At 41.6% G+C, this 19,534-nt stretch overlaps 1 protein-coding gene across 3 annotated transcripts in view; it reads right to left on the bottom strand.

Annotated features, from left to right (window-relative positions):
- sema5a (sema domain, seven thrombospondin repeats (type 1 and type 1-like), transmembrane domain (TM) and short cytoplasmic domain, (semaphorin) 5A) overlaps positions 1-19,534 on the bottom strand; it is a 120,891-nt gene that overhangs the window by 68,245 nt on the left and 33,112 nt on the right. For all 3 annotated transcript variants that reach the window (XR_008826113.1, XR_008826112.1, XM_056364314.1), the window contains exons 3-4: positions 9,553-9,652; positions 6,711-6,756 (exon numbers count right to left, since the gene is read on the bottom strand). Coding sequence is in view for 1 of the 3 variants with exons in the window: in XM_056364314.1 (XP_056220289.1) it covers positions 6,711-6,756; positions 9,553-9,652 (146 nt within the window). In the remaining 2 variants the exon portion in view is untranslated. The remainder of the gene's footprint in view (positions 1-6,710; positions 6,757-9,552; positions 9,653-19,534) is intronic.

The raw sequence follows: 19,534 nt of genomic DNA on the forward strand, positions 1-19,534 counted from the left end.
ACAATCCTCATTTTTGGCATTTTTTGACAGCGGATCAGTTTGAAATATTGCAGGGAGTAATGGAACAAGAAGGGCACAGCCACAGTGAGCCAATCCCTCCATCTTCTCAGTGAGGTAATCATCTCCTTTCACTGTGCCTGCAGCCACATGGCGTGTGCAACAGAAAGTCAGATCATGGCTGTGCACAGCATGATGGAAAAAGGCCAATTACTGCCTGACTTCTTTATTAAAATGACGACCGCTTGTTTTGGTGCCCGCAGAACTTTTCACATTTGCTGTTACCACCAGTAACTACAGGTGTAGCCAAGTCAACCCAGACTGGAATCTTTAAGATCACCACTTTTAAAACTGCAAATATTAAACCCAAGTTGTAATAAAGCGGATTAGTCGTTTACACAAGATAAAGTGTGATTAAGATGCAAATATTCAGAGAGAGGCAGAGGGAATTTGGCACAGTTGATAACAGTTATTTGTTGCTTCGGAGAAGCCAAAGAAAAAAATCTTGATATTTGTTGTGTTCCGTGTGTGTCCGCCCTCTCTGCTGTCCCCTGTAATGGGTGCAATCCTCAGAGATGAACCATTGTACTCGAGCCTCTCGTCAACCCTCACACTGAGGGGCTATTGTCACAACGAGGTGGATGTAGGAGAGATACCAAGGGAGCCAGTGGGCAGGGAGGGAGATAGGCGGTGACAGAGGAAAGGACAGAGAAGGGAAAATTAGGGACAAACAGACAGAAAAAAAACAACAAAGAGAAAACCGAGTCCAAGTTAAGAGTCAGCCAGAACAAGGGAGACAGTGTGGGCAGAGTGAAGTAGTCAGTGAGACGGAGGATGGAGTGAGGAGCTGAATTCCAAAACAGCACTGTTTCCAGACATGATATTGAATATATTTTGCATAAAGAGGGTCCAGAGAACACACTCGCTGCTGACAGCTGTCTAGCTTTGTGAAATGACTGGCTGTGTGTCTCATTACAAGGGAGGGGGGTGGCGGCTTGAGAGTGAGAGCTGGACAAATCCTGCCGGGCAAGTCTAATCTGTCTCATGAATAGCCGATACTACCTTTTGATGTGCTGGCACAATGTTTACTATTTAGACTGATGTATGCTGAAGTAAGCTGCTGAAAGATTTACACATGAAACTGCTCTTGATGTCATGTCTGCGCACTTGTTTAAGTCACTACGCATGTCATTATAACACCATAAAAAGATAAGTCAGTGGTCAACTGACCCCCTGCTTTGTTTTTTACTTAAATTCTCAACTCAATTGCATAAACATGCCATCAAACTCCATGATATCACTGAGCGCGCTGGTGTCTGCATCTCCAATCCCATTGATGCTTTTTATCCTATGCATTTAAATGGGCAAGTTAGTGGGTTCTAGTAATTGAATTAGCGATGCTTCCAGAGCTATGGAGGACGGTTTCTGTTAGCTGCTGATTAGCAGGGCTAATTGTCTGTCTGACAAAGTGTAATTGCAAGAGACAGGCCCATGAAATACAACATGTGAGACTGGAGAAAGCTCCTTTGTTTTCTTTGGAGCCCCGTTCCTTCTTGACAAAGCAAAGAAAGCAAAGAACGATGGAGGCAAAATATACATCTCAACAGCATACAGTGTCTGTTGCCAAGGGGAGCTGTTATGGATAGTGTTTTCATGTGCCAGTGCTGGAGGAGAGAGAGAGAGGCTGGAGTGAATATCCACTATTTTCTCCTCCTCTGGTGCTGTATTGAATGGTGAACAATGCCACTGATCCTCCTCATCCCAGTGCTTATTGACTAATGCTGGGCCACAGTGTTTCTGTTGAAACTCGGCCTCATCGCCTGTATCCTGTTTCGATTTAGCATAGAAACAGCAGGCTAATATTGGATTCTTAAAGTGGGTGTTTTTATTTCTTTATTTCTTTCTTTCTTTGCTTAACTTTTAGTGAATTCAACCAGCTCTTGCTGTACCTGCAAATTAAACGCTTTTTTGCTTTCAGGACCAGTATGTAAGTAAGTGTGTAACCTGTTATATGAGCAGGTGTGCAAGTGTAAAGATGCAGCTAAAAATGGGCAGTGGGGATCACTGTATTAGTGTATTCAACATCATCAAAGGACATTATTTGGGAAGCTCACGGGCAGACAGAAATACAACGCTGAGAGGTACATGGAGCAGGCTTGGCCATTCATCAGCCCTGGCAACACAATGGGAAACTGAATACAATGCAAATGCAGAAGGGCCCAATTCATCAGTGCATGTCCCCTCTCCGCAGTGGGCCATGGAAGGTGGATAAACGCGATGCCAGCGTTGATTTGCCTGCCAAAGGTTGGCAGCAGCTGAGGGCAGGGGGCTGAATGAGGGACAGAGAGGGCAGAGGGACAATACTGAACAGATGTGAGATATAAAGAGGGATTCACCTGTAGATAAAGGAAGGATATTGTGCTCTTTGGATGCTGTTTCTATACCTAATTCTTTGGCAATGGTAACTCTAAATGTCTCATTAGTTGTGCATGCTGCAAAGTAAAGTCTTTGGCTTCTTTTTCTTTTTTTTTTTTGTACTTGAACTGCACAAGTTTGAAAGTGGATCAAGGAGAAGGAGGAGAAGTATCCGCCTTTTGTTCTTGACAGTGTTTTCCAGATCAGTGAGGATGAGGGTAGAGGTTGACAGGGAGAGGAAGGCCTCTTCAGGCTGTTGAGACACTGCAGAAAAAAACCCTTTAAGTACCAGATATTAACTCCAATCAAGGCCGAAGGGAGGGCTGACTCATGTGTCAAGGCCCAACTCTTCCCACTCCAACCCCAAATTACCACTCAGTCTGAGTACATACTAGCGAGTTCAGGTAATGCAGGGGTCCAGACTAACTTTTCCACTGGTAGGACTGGTGCAATCAACTTTCTCAGTTGGTTGCACCAGTACATTATCTGGTTACTCCTTTCTCTCTCTTTTTTTTTTTTTTTGTGACTAGAATTCCTCTTTCGCTGTTATAGGCAGTGTTGAACTTGATGACCATTTCATTCTCCTCCGTTCACCTAACCGCAAAAAAAGAGGTAGGACGGAGCTCAGTTTGTCAAGTGTCACATCAATCTCTGCAGATTTCTTTCTTTCTTACTATTTATAACAACTCCAAAGTTTCAAGCTTAAACTGTGTTGACCCAATGCAATGCAATGGATGGGCCACATTGCCTACAACACACACCAAGCATACCGTTCCTCTCATACTGCAACCACAGGTACTGCATAAGCCATTGTGGTTGAAAGTAGTACTTTTTTAATTTTACTTGCGCACAAGCAAAAAATTATGTAAATTGGGGATCTCATGAGAACTGATACGGCTCGATACCAAGTCCACGCCAAAATTCTGAAAATGTGACAGTAGGTGACAGAGGTGTGATTCTTTCAGGACTGATGAGGGCAATGTAATAACCCTAAGTGTCCTCGTCTTACAGCAAACTTGAAGAGAAGAAGAAGGCAGACGCGGTAAACCATAACAACGACATGAGGAATGGCAGCAGCAAGTGTGGGTGCAGGAAATATGTCCGCCGCGACTTGTGGAAAAAAACTAACACACCAAAACTGTTCTATGGAAATATTCTGTATTTGGCATGAATCGTCTGGGACAAGTATGCAAACTTATCTAAGCAGCTCAAAGACAGGCATCCATATCCGTACACAGAATCCAGTGTGTGAGTGAGTTAACTTTATATTAACATGTCGTCAACATTTTCATATCCTGAAATGTTACTGTTATTTTTTTGTGAATTGCAACGGCTGGTATCTGTTGTAGCGGTGCGCCCCACACAACGTTCACGAAGGCTAACGTTAGCTCGTTCAGGCTAACACAGCGTCGGCTCATAACACGAGCCGGGTGCTCACAACGTCAGTAGGATTCCGTCATCACCGCTCGGACGGTCAAATTATAACACTGACTGCTTAGTTTGTGAGGCATGTGTACGTATATGTGGGCGGGCACGTACATGTGCAAATGTGTTAGCACACTGTGTGTGCTGCAGCCTCTGCTGTTCTCTGTTTCATGTTGTGGTATTGAATTTGGTATCGAGAACCATGGAATTTCATCGGTATTGGTGTCGACTTTCTGGTATAGTGAAATCCCTACTGAAAATCATAAGCAGCCACTTTGGTCGCAGTCTGGAGCCCTGATGTAATTTTGTGATTTTCTACTTATACTGTTTATGATTGTTAAAGTGTCACCCTGTTGTGTAAATGGTTCCTCAGATGAAATCCTTTTTTTCCCAGGACATGTTAAAGACCAAATCTGAGGGGCGGCCTTGAAAGACACATGGGCATAAAAGTCCACAGATCACTTAATATAAACTTTTTTTAAATTTTTTTTAACAAAGTTCCTCGTCCTCTCCAACTTGTGATGTTCTATTTCTATTTTTTGTTACCTCCAAGCAAAGAAGGCATTTAATGAGGAGATTACTGTTGATTAGGCTCAGGCTCTATCGATCTCTGAGTCTCAACTCGATATGAGTGGGTTAGGCCGGCAGTGTTTAGCTACCACTCAGTGTCACTACTCTCTAAACCTTCCCTACTACAACAGTAAGACTACCAGGAACTCAGAGTTTACTTACTGCCTTGCGGAATGCTGGAAAATTACCCCTTATACTACAACCGAGAAGCAGGAGAAGTGGGTCTGATTCATCATGCGGCAGATGATCACTATGTCTGTTTTTTTTTTTCTCATGTTTCATGAATGTACATTTCAGATGAGATCAGCCCGTCATCGATCAAATGGTAATTACATCCACCTCTTTAGCGCATTATCGGCTGTTTGTATTACACCGGCTCTAAGCCTTGTGCTGTGTCAAGCCATACACAACCTCCCTCTTAGCGCTGCCAGCCATGCAAGAACAAATCACTGCCATCGGGCATTATCTGACAGGGCTGTTGCATGGGGATCGGGTGAAATCACAAAGACAAGCGTAGGTGTAGCTTTTAGCTTGTTTTCCTTCTGCAGGACAAAAAAAAAAAAAAAAAAAAAGAACCTCATGCAACTCTTTTGAACATTGGTGCAACCGAAATAAAACACACTGGACTACTAATGACAGTTTGCGCTCAAACTTTCTTTGTTCACTCTGTGGCACTCTCCACAAGTCTTTCATATCCAACAATAAGAATGACAAATATATGTAAACCCAGCCACAGAAGCAACCAGATCTCTGTGCAATTAATCTCCTGTTTTATGTCAGGCTGAAAAAGAAGGAAGGCAAGAAAGAGGTTTCAAAGGGAGGTGAATGGAAGAATAGCACTTGTGCTCCTCAAAATTCAGCAGTTGAATTTAGCCTTCCCCTTGACTCCATAGCTCCGGTCCAGTCAAATGCAAAGCAGGGACTAGTGCACAGGTCAGCTTAAATTGGCCCCGGGCCTTGGCAGGGATTACCAAGTCCTATTCTCTCAAGAGAAGACGTCTTGGAGATGAGGGGTTGATTGGGTTGGTGGAATCTCCTCGCTGATTCTGCAGCGCCAGCCGAGCGCAGGATGAATTAAAGAAAGAGGGGTGATTGAGTGCGCGGATGGCAAAGAGCATCTTTAAAAAGCATCTGTGTCCCAGTGAGCGGCCACAAAAGGCTGGCTCTGCATGAGTCCTCATCTCTCTCCGTGGGGGGTTTCTCTGCTTTCTTCCCTCTGTGTGTGTGCTTTCTCACTGCTCCCTGAATCCTTTGTGTGTGCCGCCCTCCGCTCCTTCCTATGCAACAAATTCAGTCTCGCGTCTTATTTCGTCTGACCATTTTTCTCATTTTCCCTCTCCAGGCCGATTTATATCAACACCGCTCCCTCCATTCTGCCTTTTGTTCCATCCAGTCATTCTCACTCCCCTGTTTCTCTTTCTCTCCCTCCTCATCCTCTCCCCTGGTTTTCCAGAGTGTAAATGGCTAACATCAAGAGTTGTCTAACCATCAAAGAAGTCTTGCTGCTACCACCTAGAAATAAAACCCTAAATGTGTCAATATTTGTATGCTAACACAGTGGGTTGCAAAATGCTTAACTCTGCAGGGGGGATGTGGGCTAATTCAAAAGTAAAAAAAAAAAAAAAGAAAAAAAAAGAAGAAAAATGAGACGATGCAGAAAAAAAATTAATCGACAACATTTCGGAGATTGAAAAAGGGATAATCGCTATCTAGAGTTTACTGCTATTCATGTGCATCTTTGTGAAAACTTTACAACATGTCATCACAGGCAGAAGGCAAATCCCTGAAGTTAGCATGCTTTACTTTCTGTTCTCTGTGTGTGGACTTTTTGACCTTCCTACCTTGAAAAAACCCAAAATGGGAGCATCAATTGCACAAGGCGTTAATACCCTGTGGAAAAGTAAGAGCAGAGAATAGCTGTGGAGTATGTCACATACTGTTTCAAATTGGATTTAAACACGGAGGGTATTAATACTGACTAGACTTTATATCAACACACTTTCCCTCCCTTCGTGTATTAACCCACAGCGCTGACGACCAAACCTACTGTCAGTCCACCGTATGGGAAGTTGTTGTGACATGTGAAATGCTAAACCGTTTTACTGTAACAGCTTTAAGTTGCGGAAGTTGGCAGCAGCGTTCTACGACTACAGCGCCGTATTTTTTTTTTTCGGAGACAGGCGGCGATCTGGATGCACGTGCCAATGTGTGTGACTGTAAGAGCGAGCACATATTCGCCCGGAAAAAAAGCGGGTGAGTCAGACTGCGGGTGAATCAGAAAGACAGACCGAGGGAGCACTCACCTGGATCAGTGTCAAGTCTTCCAGATTGAGCCTGAAGAGGTGATTTCTGTAAAGAGAAGGAAACATGTCAGCTCATGGAGTCATTTCCTGCAAATAGACAAAGAAGCTTTGTGGATCTTAAAAGCATACTCGGTCAAAGGTCCTTTCATCTTCACTCTCCCTAGCTGTAGAGTCTCCCGTACAAAGCGAGCTCCACCAGGTGAGCTGGGAGGTTAAAATGCTTTTGAGGATGTCGTCCAACTTGAAAGAGTAGTTACTGCTCTCCAGTGATGATCAAATTATTGAACTCATGGGCGCTTTTAAAATAAGATCTGAATCAATGCAACAGAAAGAGCAAGAACCCCAGTTTTGTTTCATTTTCAAACTTGTCGTCTTCAGCCTCAGCCAATTTTGACACTTGAGGTAATCTATCTATGCAGCAGTGGATGGTTGGATTCCACTACTGCAGCAAATGCCGGACCGCTAGGTTTCCTCCAACCCATAATTAGGAGACAAAGAAGACTTGATAAAGGAAAGCTACTGTAAAAGGTTTTATGGTCCTATCTCCTGGTTTTCTGTGTGTGAGAAAGAGTGAGAGAGACTGAAAGAAAATCAAAGCCTGGCGGTGAAACCTCTCTCTAATAAGTGCTTATCCTGCCTTGCCTGAAGCTTTTCAAATTGGCAAGGCGCAAACAAAACTGTTTTATTGGTATTTCCAACTTTTCAAGATACATTATGTACTAATGAATGCCCTCTCCAGAGGAATATTCTGTATATTGACTAACAATGTCAGGCTGTCTACTAAATCCATTATGTGCCATTATCAGAATGAGATCACCATGAAACCTGACAATTAGGACTAATAGCATTATTCATTGTGGTCTTTTCAGTTTCAGACTTCTGTATTATCCATATTTTGCAGTTTTTTTTCAATGGGCCAATCATGAACGAATTGTCCATGCCACCAAACCGCCTTAAACATTTTGTAAATTTGCAATTTCACGGTAAAAACACTTTTTAGAGAATCTTTAACAATAACCCATAATGTGCCTTAAGAGCAAGCATTGTTTTTTCATTAAGTCGATATCAAATTTAAAGTTAAAATCTTCAAGCATGTTCTCACACACACACACACACACACACACACTTGTACACACACACACATACATGCAAACACTTCTGCAGAGATCCATCAATCTCCTGAAGAGTGGCTATCAGCCAGGTCTCAGTGCGACCGCGGCCCCCTGTTTTACTGTATCGATATTTACATCGATCGCTCTTTCCTTCCATTATCACTCATACTTCCAACCCAGCCTGCAGCCATTCATCCAGCCACATCACCTTTCACAGCTAGACACTCATGAGACGCAGAGTTGGCCGTGAGAATTCAACTAAATCTTTTGATCTTTTGAGTGCCGCAAATACCATGTGTTGATAGGACTGGCTAAATATAAGACATGGTGCACAAAAACATTGTGTACCTGTAATAATATAACGTAATATAATACAATATAATACAATATAATACAATATAATACAATACAATATAATATAATATTATAGTGCTATCAAATTCTGAGGGAATTTACTCACCTTTACTGACCTTTGCTCTAAATCTGTCCACACACACACTTTTTCTGATTAGCCTTTTCCATCTAAGTTCCTGCAGTGCATTAGTAAATTCCCCTGGCTCACTCTGTCTCTGTTTGTTTTTGCTGCTCTCCTTCCTGCCGTTATCTCCTCTTCATGTTGTAGTGAGTGTTTCTTTCTATTGACAACTAAAGCCATTAAGAGAAGTGCAGAACACACTTCATCTGAAAATCAGCCAGAGACTCACACAGCAGACACACGTATGCACCTGTTCCTCACACACACATGCATGCACACACACATACTTTAAAGAACACATACATGGAGGACTTAAGCACTGTTTAATTTTTACTCATGTACAGTATGCATGCACGTATGCAAAAGTAACACAGCTAAAGTTAAATTGCGAGCAATCCCATCCAAATTCAGAGAAACTGTGACTGAGACTGTGTATGAAACACACACACACACACACACACACACACACACACACACACACTTGGCTGCACTTGACAAAGACAATGGAAGTGAAAACAATCTCCAAAGTCATTTCTCTCTGGCTTTTGAGGATAGCTATAGGAAAATGATCGTTACTCACGCGATGCACCAACAAACACAAGAAAAAAAAAAGGGAGAAAGAAAGACAAGACAAAGAAAGGACAGACAACAAAAGAAGGAAACAGGAGGGAAGACAGAAGTTGCTTTCACACACGCATTTCAATCCTTCGCTTTTATCGGGACATTACCCGGAGGAGCTGTTTGTGGGGACGCAAACGTTCAGATCAGTTGGAGTGGACACTAAACAGACTTTACCCCTGCCAGCTCCTTGGTACAAAGTCTGTATAATATCCGATTGAGCCCATGTGTGAATACAGCAGATCAATGCCCAGAGAATTTATGAGATTTCTACCACCATTAATGATGATAACTGGAGAGAGAATGAAATTCAGGAACTTTTGTCAGTAAGGACCGACGCCAAAATCATCCAACGAATTGAAGGAATGGCAAAAGACTCAAAACAGTGATATTATCAGAGTGCATTTTTTGCGTCATGTCCTGCCTCCTGCACGACACCCCTCGCCTAAACCCAGTGGACTGTCTGAAAACGTCTGACACGTCTGACATGGACGGTCTCCTGTTGTGTACAACACGGGTGAAAGGGCAACTCCGGACAATGTCCCGACCTGAGTCTCCGGACATCGTCCAGAGTTCATAAAAGAAAACGGCTAAAGAGAAAGAGAAGGACAAAAAAACAAACTCAGATATGGCTTACCTGGCACCGACGATCAGTTCATTCTGGCCTGGGTCAAAGGTCAGCTGTGAGTAATCCACCGTGCCCTCTGCCTTGAACCTGAAGATCCACGGCTCCATCTCTGCCAACGACACCACAGGACACAACGACCATGAGCTAATTTAGAGTGGAGTGTTTATGACTGCAGATGACAGCTGTGCTGATGAATTAGCAGTGTTCAAAGGGCTGCTGTAACTTTCCTCAAAGAGCGGGTTCCTGATAGGCAACAAGCTTGTTTTTAGCTTTATTCACAAATCAAAGCAGGGTGTGTTCACTCTGACTATATAATTCCCAAATTCATATGGCATAAAATGCAAATTTAAATTCAAGACGTGGCATAAAAAGCAAAAAGTGTTTCAGACTATGAATGAGATTTTTGGCCTGTAGTTATAGGGCATGAGTGCTAAACATCATTGACATTGACACATCAGTAAAACCTGCAATAACAGACTGAAGAGGTGGGGCTAATTAAAAATAATTAGCTGCATGGGGTGTCTGTGTAGCTGCTATAGGTACAGGTGATATCACGAGTCTTCATCACAGCTTGACATTACGTTATTTCAGATCAGTAAAGCTTCAGTTCACCCATGGCCTCAAATTTGGGTCAAAAAGATTGTGACCTTGTAAAGTAATGATCACGAATACTTCCAAAGTTTGTATTCATAAATTAAACGTCAACTCAAAATCTGCATTAGAAATTCAAGTTTGTACAGGCGTAGAAAAGATTTATATTAGGAAAAACACAAATGTGCATGTGCAGGAAAGATTTGTAAGCACTTGTTTTTTAGTGTCCCCTGGAAACACTTCTGTTGCGTTATGAGTATTTGCAGCACATGTGTTGTCAAATTGATGAAGATGTCTTTTGAATGTGTTTGTGTTTGGTCTATTTGCATGTGTTTTCTTAAGCTGCAGTGTGTTGAGCTCTCAGGGCCATCGTAGTAATTCATACAAATGAATACAACTAACAGAACCAAAAAACAGGACAATTAAATGTGGACCATTAAATAATAAATCATTCTCATTTAAATCCCTAGTAGTCAATGATTTGATAACTGATTATCGCATTGATTTATTCTGTATTACTGAAACTTGGTTGCAGCAAGATGAATATGTTAGTCTAAATGAATAAACACCTCCTACTCATATTAATGCTCGCATTTCTCGAAGCACAGGCTGAGGAGAGGTTGCAGTGATTTTACAGCTTATTAATCAACCCTGGACCTGAACTAGAGTATAACTCATTTGAAAGCCTTTCTCTAAGTCTTTCACACCCAAGCTGAAAACAGTTATACTAGTTACTGTATAACTGACTTTTTTTTAAATTTATTTATCTAAGTTAGAGCTTAGTGCAGATAAAGTCATTATAGTGGATGATTTCAACAGTCTGTTGACAGCACCAGCTCTAATTCTGCATTTAATTCACTATTAGACTCAAAATGTAAATGAATCCACTCACTGTTTTAATCACACCCTCCACTTTGTTCTGACATATGACATAGAAATTGAGCATCTAATAATATTTCCTCCAAAGCCTCTTTGTCTGAGCTTACAATAACATACTATACTGCATTTGGGGAAAAAATCCATTTCATCAGATGTCTATCTACTAATGTTATAACCAAATTTAAGAAATTCCATTGTTCTTTCCCCTAGGACAATTATCTCAACTTTGGTGATCTTGTTGACAGCTGCAGCCTCACTATGTGCCTTAAATTTAGTGAAGTCTGGAAACATAACCAAATAAAATATACTGTATGTATAAAAAAAAAAAAAACCTTTGTAATGCCAGAACCACCTAATATTCATTTTAGAAGAAGAAAATAAGAACAACTCCAGGAGTCTTTTCAGCGCTCATGCCAGGCTGACAATCATAGCTCTATTGAGCGTTCCTTTAACTTTCAGTAGAAATTACTTCATGAACTTCTTTACAAATGAAATTGTTATTATTAGAGAAAAAAATCCATCAACTCCTTCCCACAACTGGCATAGACATATTGTCTAGTACAGTGGCCTTAGAATTGACTCTAACGCATGATTTATATGTAGACTGCTTCTCCCCAATAGATTTCTTTGAGCTCATTTCATCAGTTTCTTCATCTAAACCATCAACCTGTCTGTTAGACCCTACTCCAACTACTCCAACTGTTCAATATGGAAGTGTTAATTAAAGGTAAAGCATACCTTTAATTAACACTTCCATATTAGGTCTGATTAATTTTTCTACATTAACAGGCTCCGTACTCCAGGCTTTTAAGGTTGGAGTAATTACACCTAAAAATAGCCTACTCTTGATCCAGATGTTTTAGCCAATTATAAAACCTCCACTTTATTTCTAAAAGCCATAAAAAAGCTCTTGCAAGCCAGTTATGTGATTATTTACATATGGATGGTATGTTTGAAGATTTTCAATCTGGATTGAGAGTAGCACAGAAACGGCATCGGTCAAATTTACCAATGTTCTTCTCATGGCCTCTGACAATGGACTCGTCTCTATACTTGTCTTATTAGATCTAAGTGCTGCACTTGACACCATCAGTCACAAGATTTTATCACAGAGACTGGGACCACAATATTCTGATTTAAATCATAATTATTGGATATTTTTCACCTTATATGCTCAGTTTAGGCAATAGTATCAGGAAGCACCACTTGAATTTCAATTGCTACACCGATGACACCCAGCTATCTATGAAGCCAGATGAAACTAATCAGGAAGTCAAACTTCAGGCATGTCTTCAAGACATGGATGACCTGTCATTTTTTATTTCTAAATTCAGATAAAAATTAAATTAGGCCTAAGATATTTGCCCCTAAACACACCACCTAATCATATAGTTAGCCTGGATGGCAATACCTTGGCCTCTGGTTCAACTATAAAGATCTTGTCATTTGCCTCACACATGAAACAAGTCTCTCGGAGCAGCCTTCTTCAACCTGTGCAATATTGTGAAAGTTAGAGGCATCCTATCTCAAAATGATGCCAAAAAACTAGTCCATTTGTTAGCTTCTCTGCATCAGCTCCTTGTAAAATCCAGAATAGAATTCAAAATCCTACTCCTTCCGTACAAAGCCCTTAATGACCGAGCGCCATCGTATCTGAATGAATCCTTTTCTTACAACAGAACACTCTGCTCTCAAAATGCAGGCCTCCTTGTGGTTCCTAGAGTTTCCAAGTGCAGAACGAGAGGCCGAGCCCTCAGCTGTCAGGCTCCTCTCCTGTGGAACCAGCTCCCAGTTTGGGTTTGGGGAGACAGACACTATATTCACATTTGAGATCAGGCTTTAAACTTTCCTCTTTGATAAAGCTTACAGTTAGGGTGGCTCAGGTGAGCCCTGAACCATCCTTTGGTAATGCTGCTATAAGCCGGGGCTAGTGGGGCATCTCCTATGATGCACTGCGCACTCACTTTTCTACTTTATCTATATCTCTCTTTCTATGCATTTATATTACACTATTGCATTTCATTAAAGAACTTCTTTTCTCTGCCATAGTGAGTGCTTTTCCTCTCTGTCATCATTCTGTAGGTATCTCTGACTCTACTAATCAGCATCATCAGTATGATTAAATTATTGTTAATGATTATAATTAAGTGGTGCTGTTATCATTGCTGCTGTTATTATTCATAACAAATAATAATAGATGGCCACCCACCTTAAGTTTGTTCTTGGAGCTAAGTTAAGTTTGTGCCTTGAGATAATATATGTTCTGATTTGGCACTATATCATTAAAATTTCATTCAACTTGACTCATTTACAGCATTTTGTTTCCGTGGTGAAAAAACAAACAAACAAAAAAGAAAGATAAGATCCAGATATCGTGATGAAAAAAAAAAAATGTATGGCCTTTGTCGGCTTCTGTACAATAGTTGTAGATTGTTATAGATCATTATATTCTTGCGTTTTGGAGGCACATTTGAAATTGTTTTATAATGACAAAGTTTAGAATATTTCGTTTCATCGATGCCTTAACAAATTTGTCAGGTCAAAGTCAAAGTCTTACCAGGACCTTGCTACTGAAGGAAATGAAGAAGCGATTGAACACAGAACAAAAAGGCTTAGAGCTGTCCTCGGCTGATAAGGTCACGCCTTCAAAAAATCTTTTTACACAGATCAAAGTACCCAGACATTAGTGATGCTCGGGCCCTTGTCTTAAAACCCACCACAAAGTTTACAAATGAGTGAAATTTAGACTAGTCTTATGACTCAGTGGGAAGTCCTTTGATTTCTAAATACCATTAAAAAACGACTGTTGATTGAGTGGTTTCATGGAAATGTATACTCTGTGTGAACCGTGATGGGACTCTGACTTTTTATGGAAATTGACTTCGTCTATTCCAACGCAGTACGGCCAACACATACATACGCACATAAAGAGAGAGAGAGAGAGAGCGAGAGAGAGAAAGAGATATCCCAGACAGACACTGACATCTTATCCACAACATGCCTGTTCTCATGGCGCCCAAGCCATTAACCCCTGACCAATCGAATCACAGGCCCCCGGTTGTTGCCGAGCGATGAGGTAGGCCTGTCTACCGCCTGGTTACCCGATAGGGTTAGTCGAGGGTGGTCAATCAGTCATCATGGTGACGTGTGTTTTCCATCACTCATCACGTGCGTGATCCGTGGTCACAATAACCTTATCTCAGTAATACTGTACACACAGGTCGGATTACGCTTCAAGAAACCATTACATTTTCCCCAGATAGCAATAAATTTGTATTTTTGAGCAAGATGCCAGAACATGCCAGTTTTTAGTAATGGTTGCTACAATGTCTTAAAAATCATTCATCACTACATCTGTGAGCTATTTCTAGACTAAAAATTTCAAAGATCCTTTTTTTTGGTTTAAATTATCAGGAAGCTTTCCATCAGGGCTGGAACAGAGGGAGAGGACAGCTTGAATATCCTCCTGGAAACACATTATCTGCAACTTCAGGCACACCTGTCTGACAGCGTTTCAAATGAAAGCACGTTCTCCCTTGACTGCATCAAAAGCAAGTGCTTCGGGTTTCTGTGACAAACGTGGGATTTCGGAGCGATTCCAAAAACGAAGACAAACAGCAAGAAAATGGGAGCTTCCAAAGAACATCTGCCTCCTCCAGCTCACGTAGTGGGACCCAACTCTGGCTCTCCTAACAAAACAACATCATCTGCTGTAAGTCGGTGCCGGTGTATGCAAAGACATTTTCCTCTTTCAAGTCTCCAGCGACAAGTACAAGAGAACTACGACAGCAAAGCAAGCAGCCCGTGTCTGACTCCAGGTTTCACAGTGCTAATACATTTTCATTAGAAGCGGAAAAATAAATATCTGGGAGATCACGACCAACTTTCACCCCCAAAGATTTCATTTTGCTTAATGGCTTCTGCTCTGCTTATTCTGGAGGGATACACAAAGTTTTGGATGTGCCAATCCTTTGGCTCCACTGGGCTTGTTTTTTACGCCATCGAGAGGATCCCTGGCATACAAATGTGGCTGTGACACCCCCCCCCCCCACCCCCCCGGGGGGAAGACGGCGCTTGACGAACCCAGCCGCTCCCCATAAATCTCCCTGACTCACCAGGGGAGGCTCGCTAATGGGGTGATGGAGTGTGTGTGTGTGTGTGTGTGTGGTAGTGTGTGTGTGTGTGTGTGTGTCTCTGTGTGTGTGTGTCTCTGTGTGTGTGTGTGTTTGTGTGAGAGAGACAGAAAGAGAGGATATTTGTTGGAGTGAGCAAAAGGGGGGCAAAAGGATCTAATTGAACATAACAGCACTCAAAGAATTTATGGCCTTTTGTGACGAGGCCAAGGACTATTCATAAACATTCATAAACAGCATGGATGGACCCTCTCAAGGCTGTGCAGCTAAATATAAGGAGCTTCCAAAAGTCAAACTCGTGGGGGTTAGCATAGCATGAGTTTCATGATGCAAAAGTTGACTTTCAAAAACAACACTGCAGGATACTGGGTTTGCTTCACCACGCAGACTAATCATGATCTGAACTTTGATCTATCTTGTGATATTTATCTTTTCTTGGATGGGTTGTAATAGGTTTGCTAATTTTAGGGAGGTTTCTATGATCCTATATGGAGCCAAGAAATAACCCTAAGAGAAAACGGAAACAGTAGGAAAACCCCCAGCTAATAAATATCTTCTAAAAACCAAATCCTATCCCCTATCTCACTTCTTAGATTTCAGTTCTGCTCTGCATGTTACACGGGTTCATATCAGCTGCACTTTAAATGCATGTGATAATGTAATCCCATCACACAGCCATGCTTGTACAGCAGTTGCCCGAATCAGGAGACTGGCTTCCGATGACACGGAGGCGTAATTCCACACACAGACACACACATATACACACACACACACACACACGGATTGGGATGAAAATTCATAGAGGAGCCAAAGCTCGGAGCCAAAATGAAACCAACACACACACACACACACACACACAGCCTTCCCCCTCATCTTCTGCTCGGTCCCATCTTATCCCCTTAACCCCTGTATCCCTCCTCCTCAAAATAGAACAACCCATCACTCGCATCCCATTTGTTATTCCCCGCTCTGACACGGCGCAGTTGACACAAAGGCAAAATGACAGGATATATAAATATTTACACCCAGCATCAGAGGCCACGCCAGTCTTCAGTCAGCCAGCGCTCAAAGTTACTGCTTTACAGTACTGCCAGGCCGGCAACAACGGCAACATGTGGAACCAATTCTGAGACATAAATGGTTTTCCTGTGAGTGGTGTAAATAGAGGGTGGCAGTAGGCGCTCACATAAATGAAGAGCCAATTCACTCTAAGTGGTGCCCTGTGGTAATGGGCTGCTGAAGAATGGCAACTATTTGGTCAAGTTGATGCCAGCAAACGATTTGCAACGAGCAGTTGAAAAATAAACACCTGACTTTTGAGAAAGTGTAAAGATAAAGGCAAGTTCAGTTCAAACCTTTGCGCACGACTTTGTGTTTGAAGGTTATTTGAAGCAAGAAAAACAAGCAGATTTTTACAGCTAAAAGACCTACAACCCAAATTACCGTGGCTGCGCTGTGGCCCCCGGGGCAACAAGTGAATCATGTAAAACAAACCACTGTGAAGCCACAAATAAGTGCGCAATAAAATATTTAAATCTAATTCGTATTTAGGAGCGGAGTTTTTGGTTGTAGGGGTGCAGGAGAAGAGAACCTTTTAACAAGATGACCAAATCTCTTCAGGCCATTTGGAAAAAAATAAATAGATGAAAATATATACAGTATTTAGGGAAATAACTTGGGCTGGGTAAATGAAAGCTATGAAAATCCCAAAATATTCTTCATTTCATTGGCAGCCATTAAAATAAAATACGGCTCGTCCATAGCTGACCTTGGACATAGATAGATCAGAGTTAATCTTTTGATATTTCAGCTTCAAACACCTTGCAGGGCTTTAAATTTAAAAGAATCATGCCCGAATGACCAATTAAAAGATCTCTGATACTAGCTTTAGCCTGTTGCGTTTATGAATGCTATGAGGCCATTTGTTTATTTTTCCTGCGTTCACTCCCCTCTCTCTAACGATGTGTTAGCCGTTCAGGGATGATAAAAGCTGAGCTCGGTCTGTGGCTGTAAAACAAGCCTCCCGGTTCCACTCCTCAGAGACATGGCCCTCAGCTTGGCCTGTGAAGGCATTGTTTACAGCACAGTTTATAACCTTTAAAAGCCTTCAAGCCTACACACAGGAACACTTGTTAAATACAGCACTTTATTAATACAGTATATCTCAGGGGCTTTAAGCTAGAATAAGACTACAGATGCTTGATCAGAAGATTTTCACTACAACATATCCTTGAGAAATAGGGATAAAATTTAACGCCCCCTCCTGAAATAATTCCTTAAATGACATTTACATTTGAACCTCAGCCGAAGCTATATTCAGACCTGTTTTTGTAGAAAGTATAGCAAGTGTACCTTCTGGGTAAACATTTGGCGCGTTGCTGCTGAGCTGTACAGTGTACTTTCTTTCTGAAACCCTATATTTCTAAAACCACCATACGAAGTCGAAAGCAGTCTTTAGCCCGTAGCATCTTTGCACCACAGTAGCAGTTCTGTCAGCCAAGTGTTGTGCCAAGTCAGAAAACCACCATGCCTTGTGGGGTCAGACCTATGTGGGGCACACCCTTCCACAGTCAGGCCACAATCGCACAGAGCATCACTCTCGGTCAAACCTTGACCTTGGCTGCTCATGATGGGTCACAACCGCTCTGGCTCAGTATTGTTTAACTCCTTTTTTACCAGACCAGCTGAGGCTGCCTGGCTGTATCAATGAGTTAAACAACCTCAATAGAGCATCTGCCGTAGTTTCACAACAAGCTATTAATGGAAAGCAGAATATCACTCCTTTACTTCCAAATACCCTTCACCCTACTGTCAACCTTGACCTGGTAAAGACAGGTTTCTTACCTTTAGACAGAGCCAGGCTAGTCCCCCCCCCCGCTTCCAGTGTTTATGCGAAGCTAAGCTAACTGACTGTTTGCTGTAGTTTCATATTTAGCATACAGACAATCTTATCATTCAACTTTTGGAAAGAAAATGAAAAAGCATATTTCCTAAAATGTCATACTATACCTTTAAACAACTGTACCGTTGTCCACTAGCTCAGGCCAAAGCTCTGAATGTACTGTATGCCTGTGTATGTCCAAAAGGATAAGGTTTTCCCTGAGCAGAGTGGGAGTATTGGGTTGTTGTGATCCACAAGGGTATATGTAATGTGTTTGTAGTTCTCCCAGCTTGGCTAAAGATGACATTCACATTCTCAACAACCAGGGATTACACTACATTACATGGAGCACAATGACTCACAAAAGCGAATGATAATCGGTTTAACGAGAGGTTTCTCTTCCCTCCTACATGGTTTGTGCGTATGAGTATATGTGATTTTATATTCTGTAATGACTCATATATTTTTTGCTTTTATTGCAAAAAAGCAAGAGATGTAATTTGTCAGTCTCTGAAAAAGCTTTGTATACTGTACAACTCAAACAATGAGCTGTGTTTGAACTGCACAAAGACAATTATCAGGCCATGAATTAGCAGTTGCAAAGGTGCAAAGATTCTTGCACAAGGTGAGAAAAGATTAGGATGTAACTAAGTAAACAAAGTACAGTATAATGATAAAAGTAGTGTTCAAAGGAAACTTTCTGTCCTTACATTCAGAAAGACAACATCTAGTCATGAAAAGTCTGCAGGGCCTTAGAACTTTACGACCAGACCAACAGAACTGATGTGCAAGTTTGTGAGAAACTATGGGTGAACCTTTAGGGGTCAACGGTCTTAAACAAGCCAATGAAATATGAAATGAACATGCATACTGTACATGCTTCTGGATCAGTGTAATTTAATTATATGAAAAAAAGTTCCACCTTGCTTTGACTTCATATGTGTGGCATTGAATCGACTGCGTCTGGTTTACAATGTAACCTAACACTCCCCAAAGAGCAGAAAAACAAACTCAAGCTCTGAAGGCTCGACAGGGTGTAACTCATTGTGATTTGAACTGTGAAATATCATCCAGGTGCCAGCCACCAAGACTCGAGACTCAAAAGTTACCCAGCGGCCTATAAGACCTATATTGAGAAGGGTTCAACTTCCTCTGACAACCAGGAGACGACCAATCATTCTTGTTTCGATTCCTGTGGGAAACGGCTGCCCAGTTTTGTTCTCCACTCAGCTACACAAACTGAGAGAAAAGCGGATCATTGTGTTGAACAGCTTCCTGTTTCTAACATTAACAAGCTACTGAGACTGGAATAAGAAAAATGATGGATAGAAACACATTGCTCTGGAAGTCTTAAAGGAGAGGCACAAAGGAACACGAGGCAAAGATACTTAACGTGAGGTGAATTCGCATCAGTCACTCAACTCTGTCAAATCTTAGCACACAGACAAGATGCAAGGAATTTTAGATTATCTCAGATGTTGAATTAATGTCAATAAATCTGCTTAGG

This window comes from Seriola aureovittata, chromosome 20, assembly GCF_021018895.1.
Source record: "Seriola aureovittata isolate HTS-2021-v1 ecotype China chromosome 20, ASM2101889v1, whole genome shotgun sequence".
Classification (NCBI taxonomy): domain Eukaryota; kingdom Metazoa; phylum Chordata; class Actinopteri; order Carangiformes; family Carangidae; genus Seriola; species Seriola aureovittata.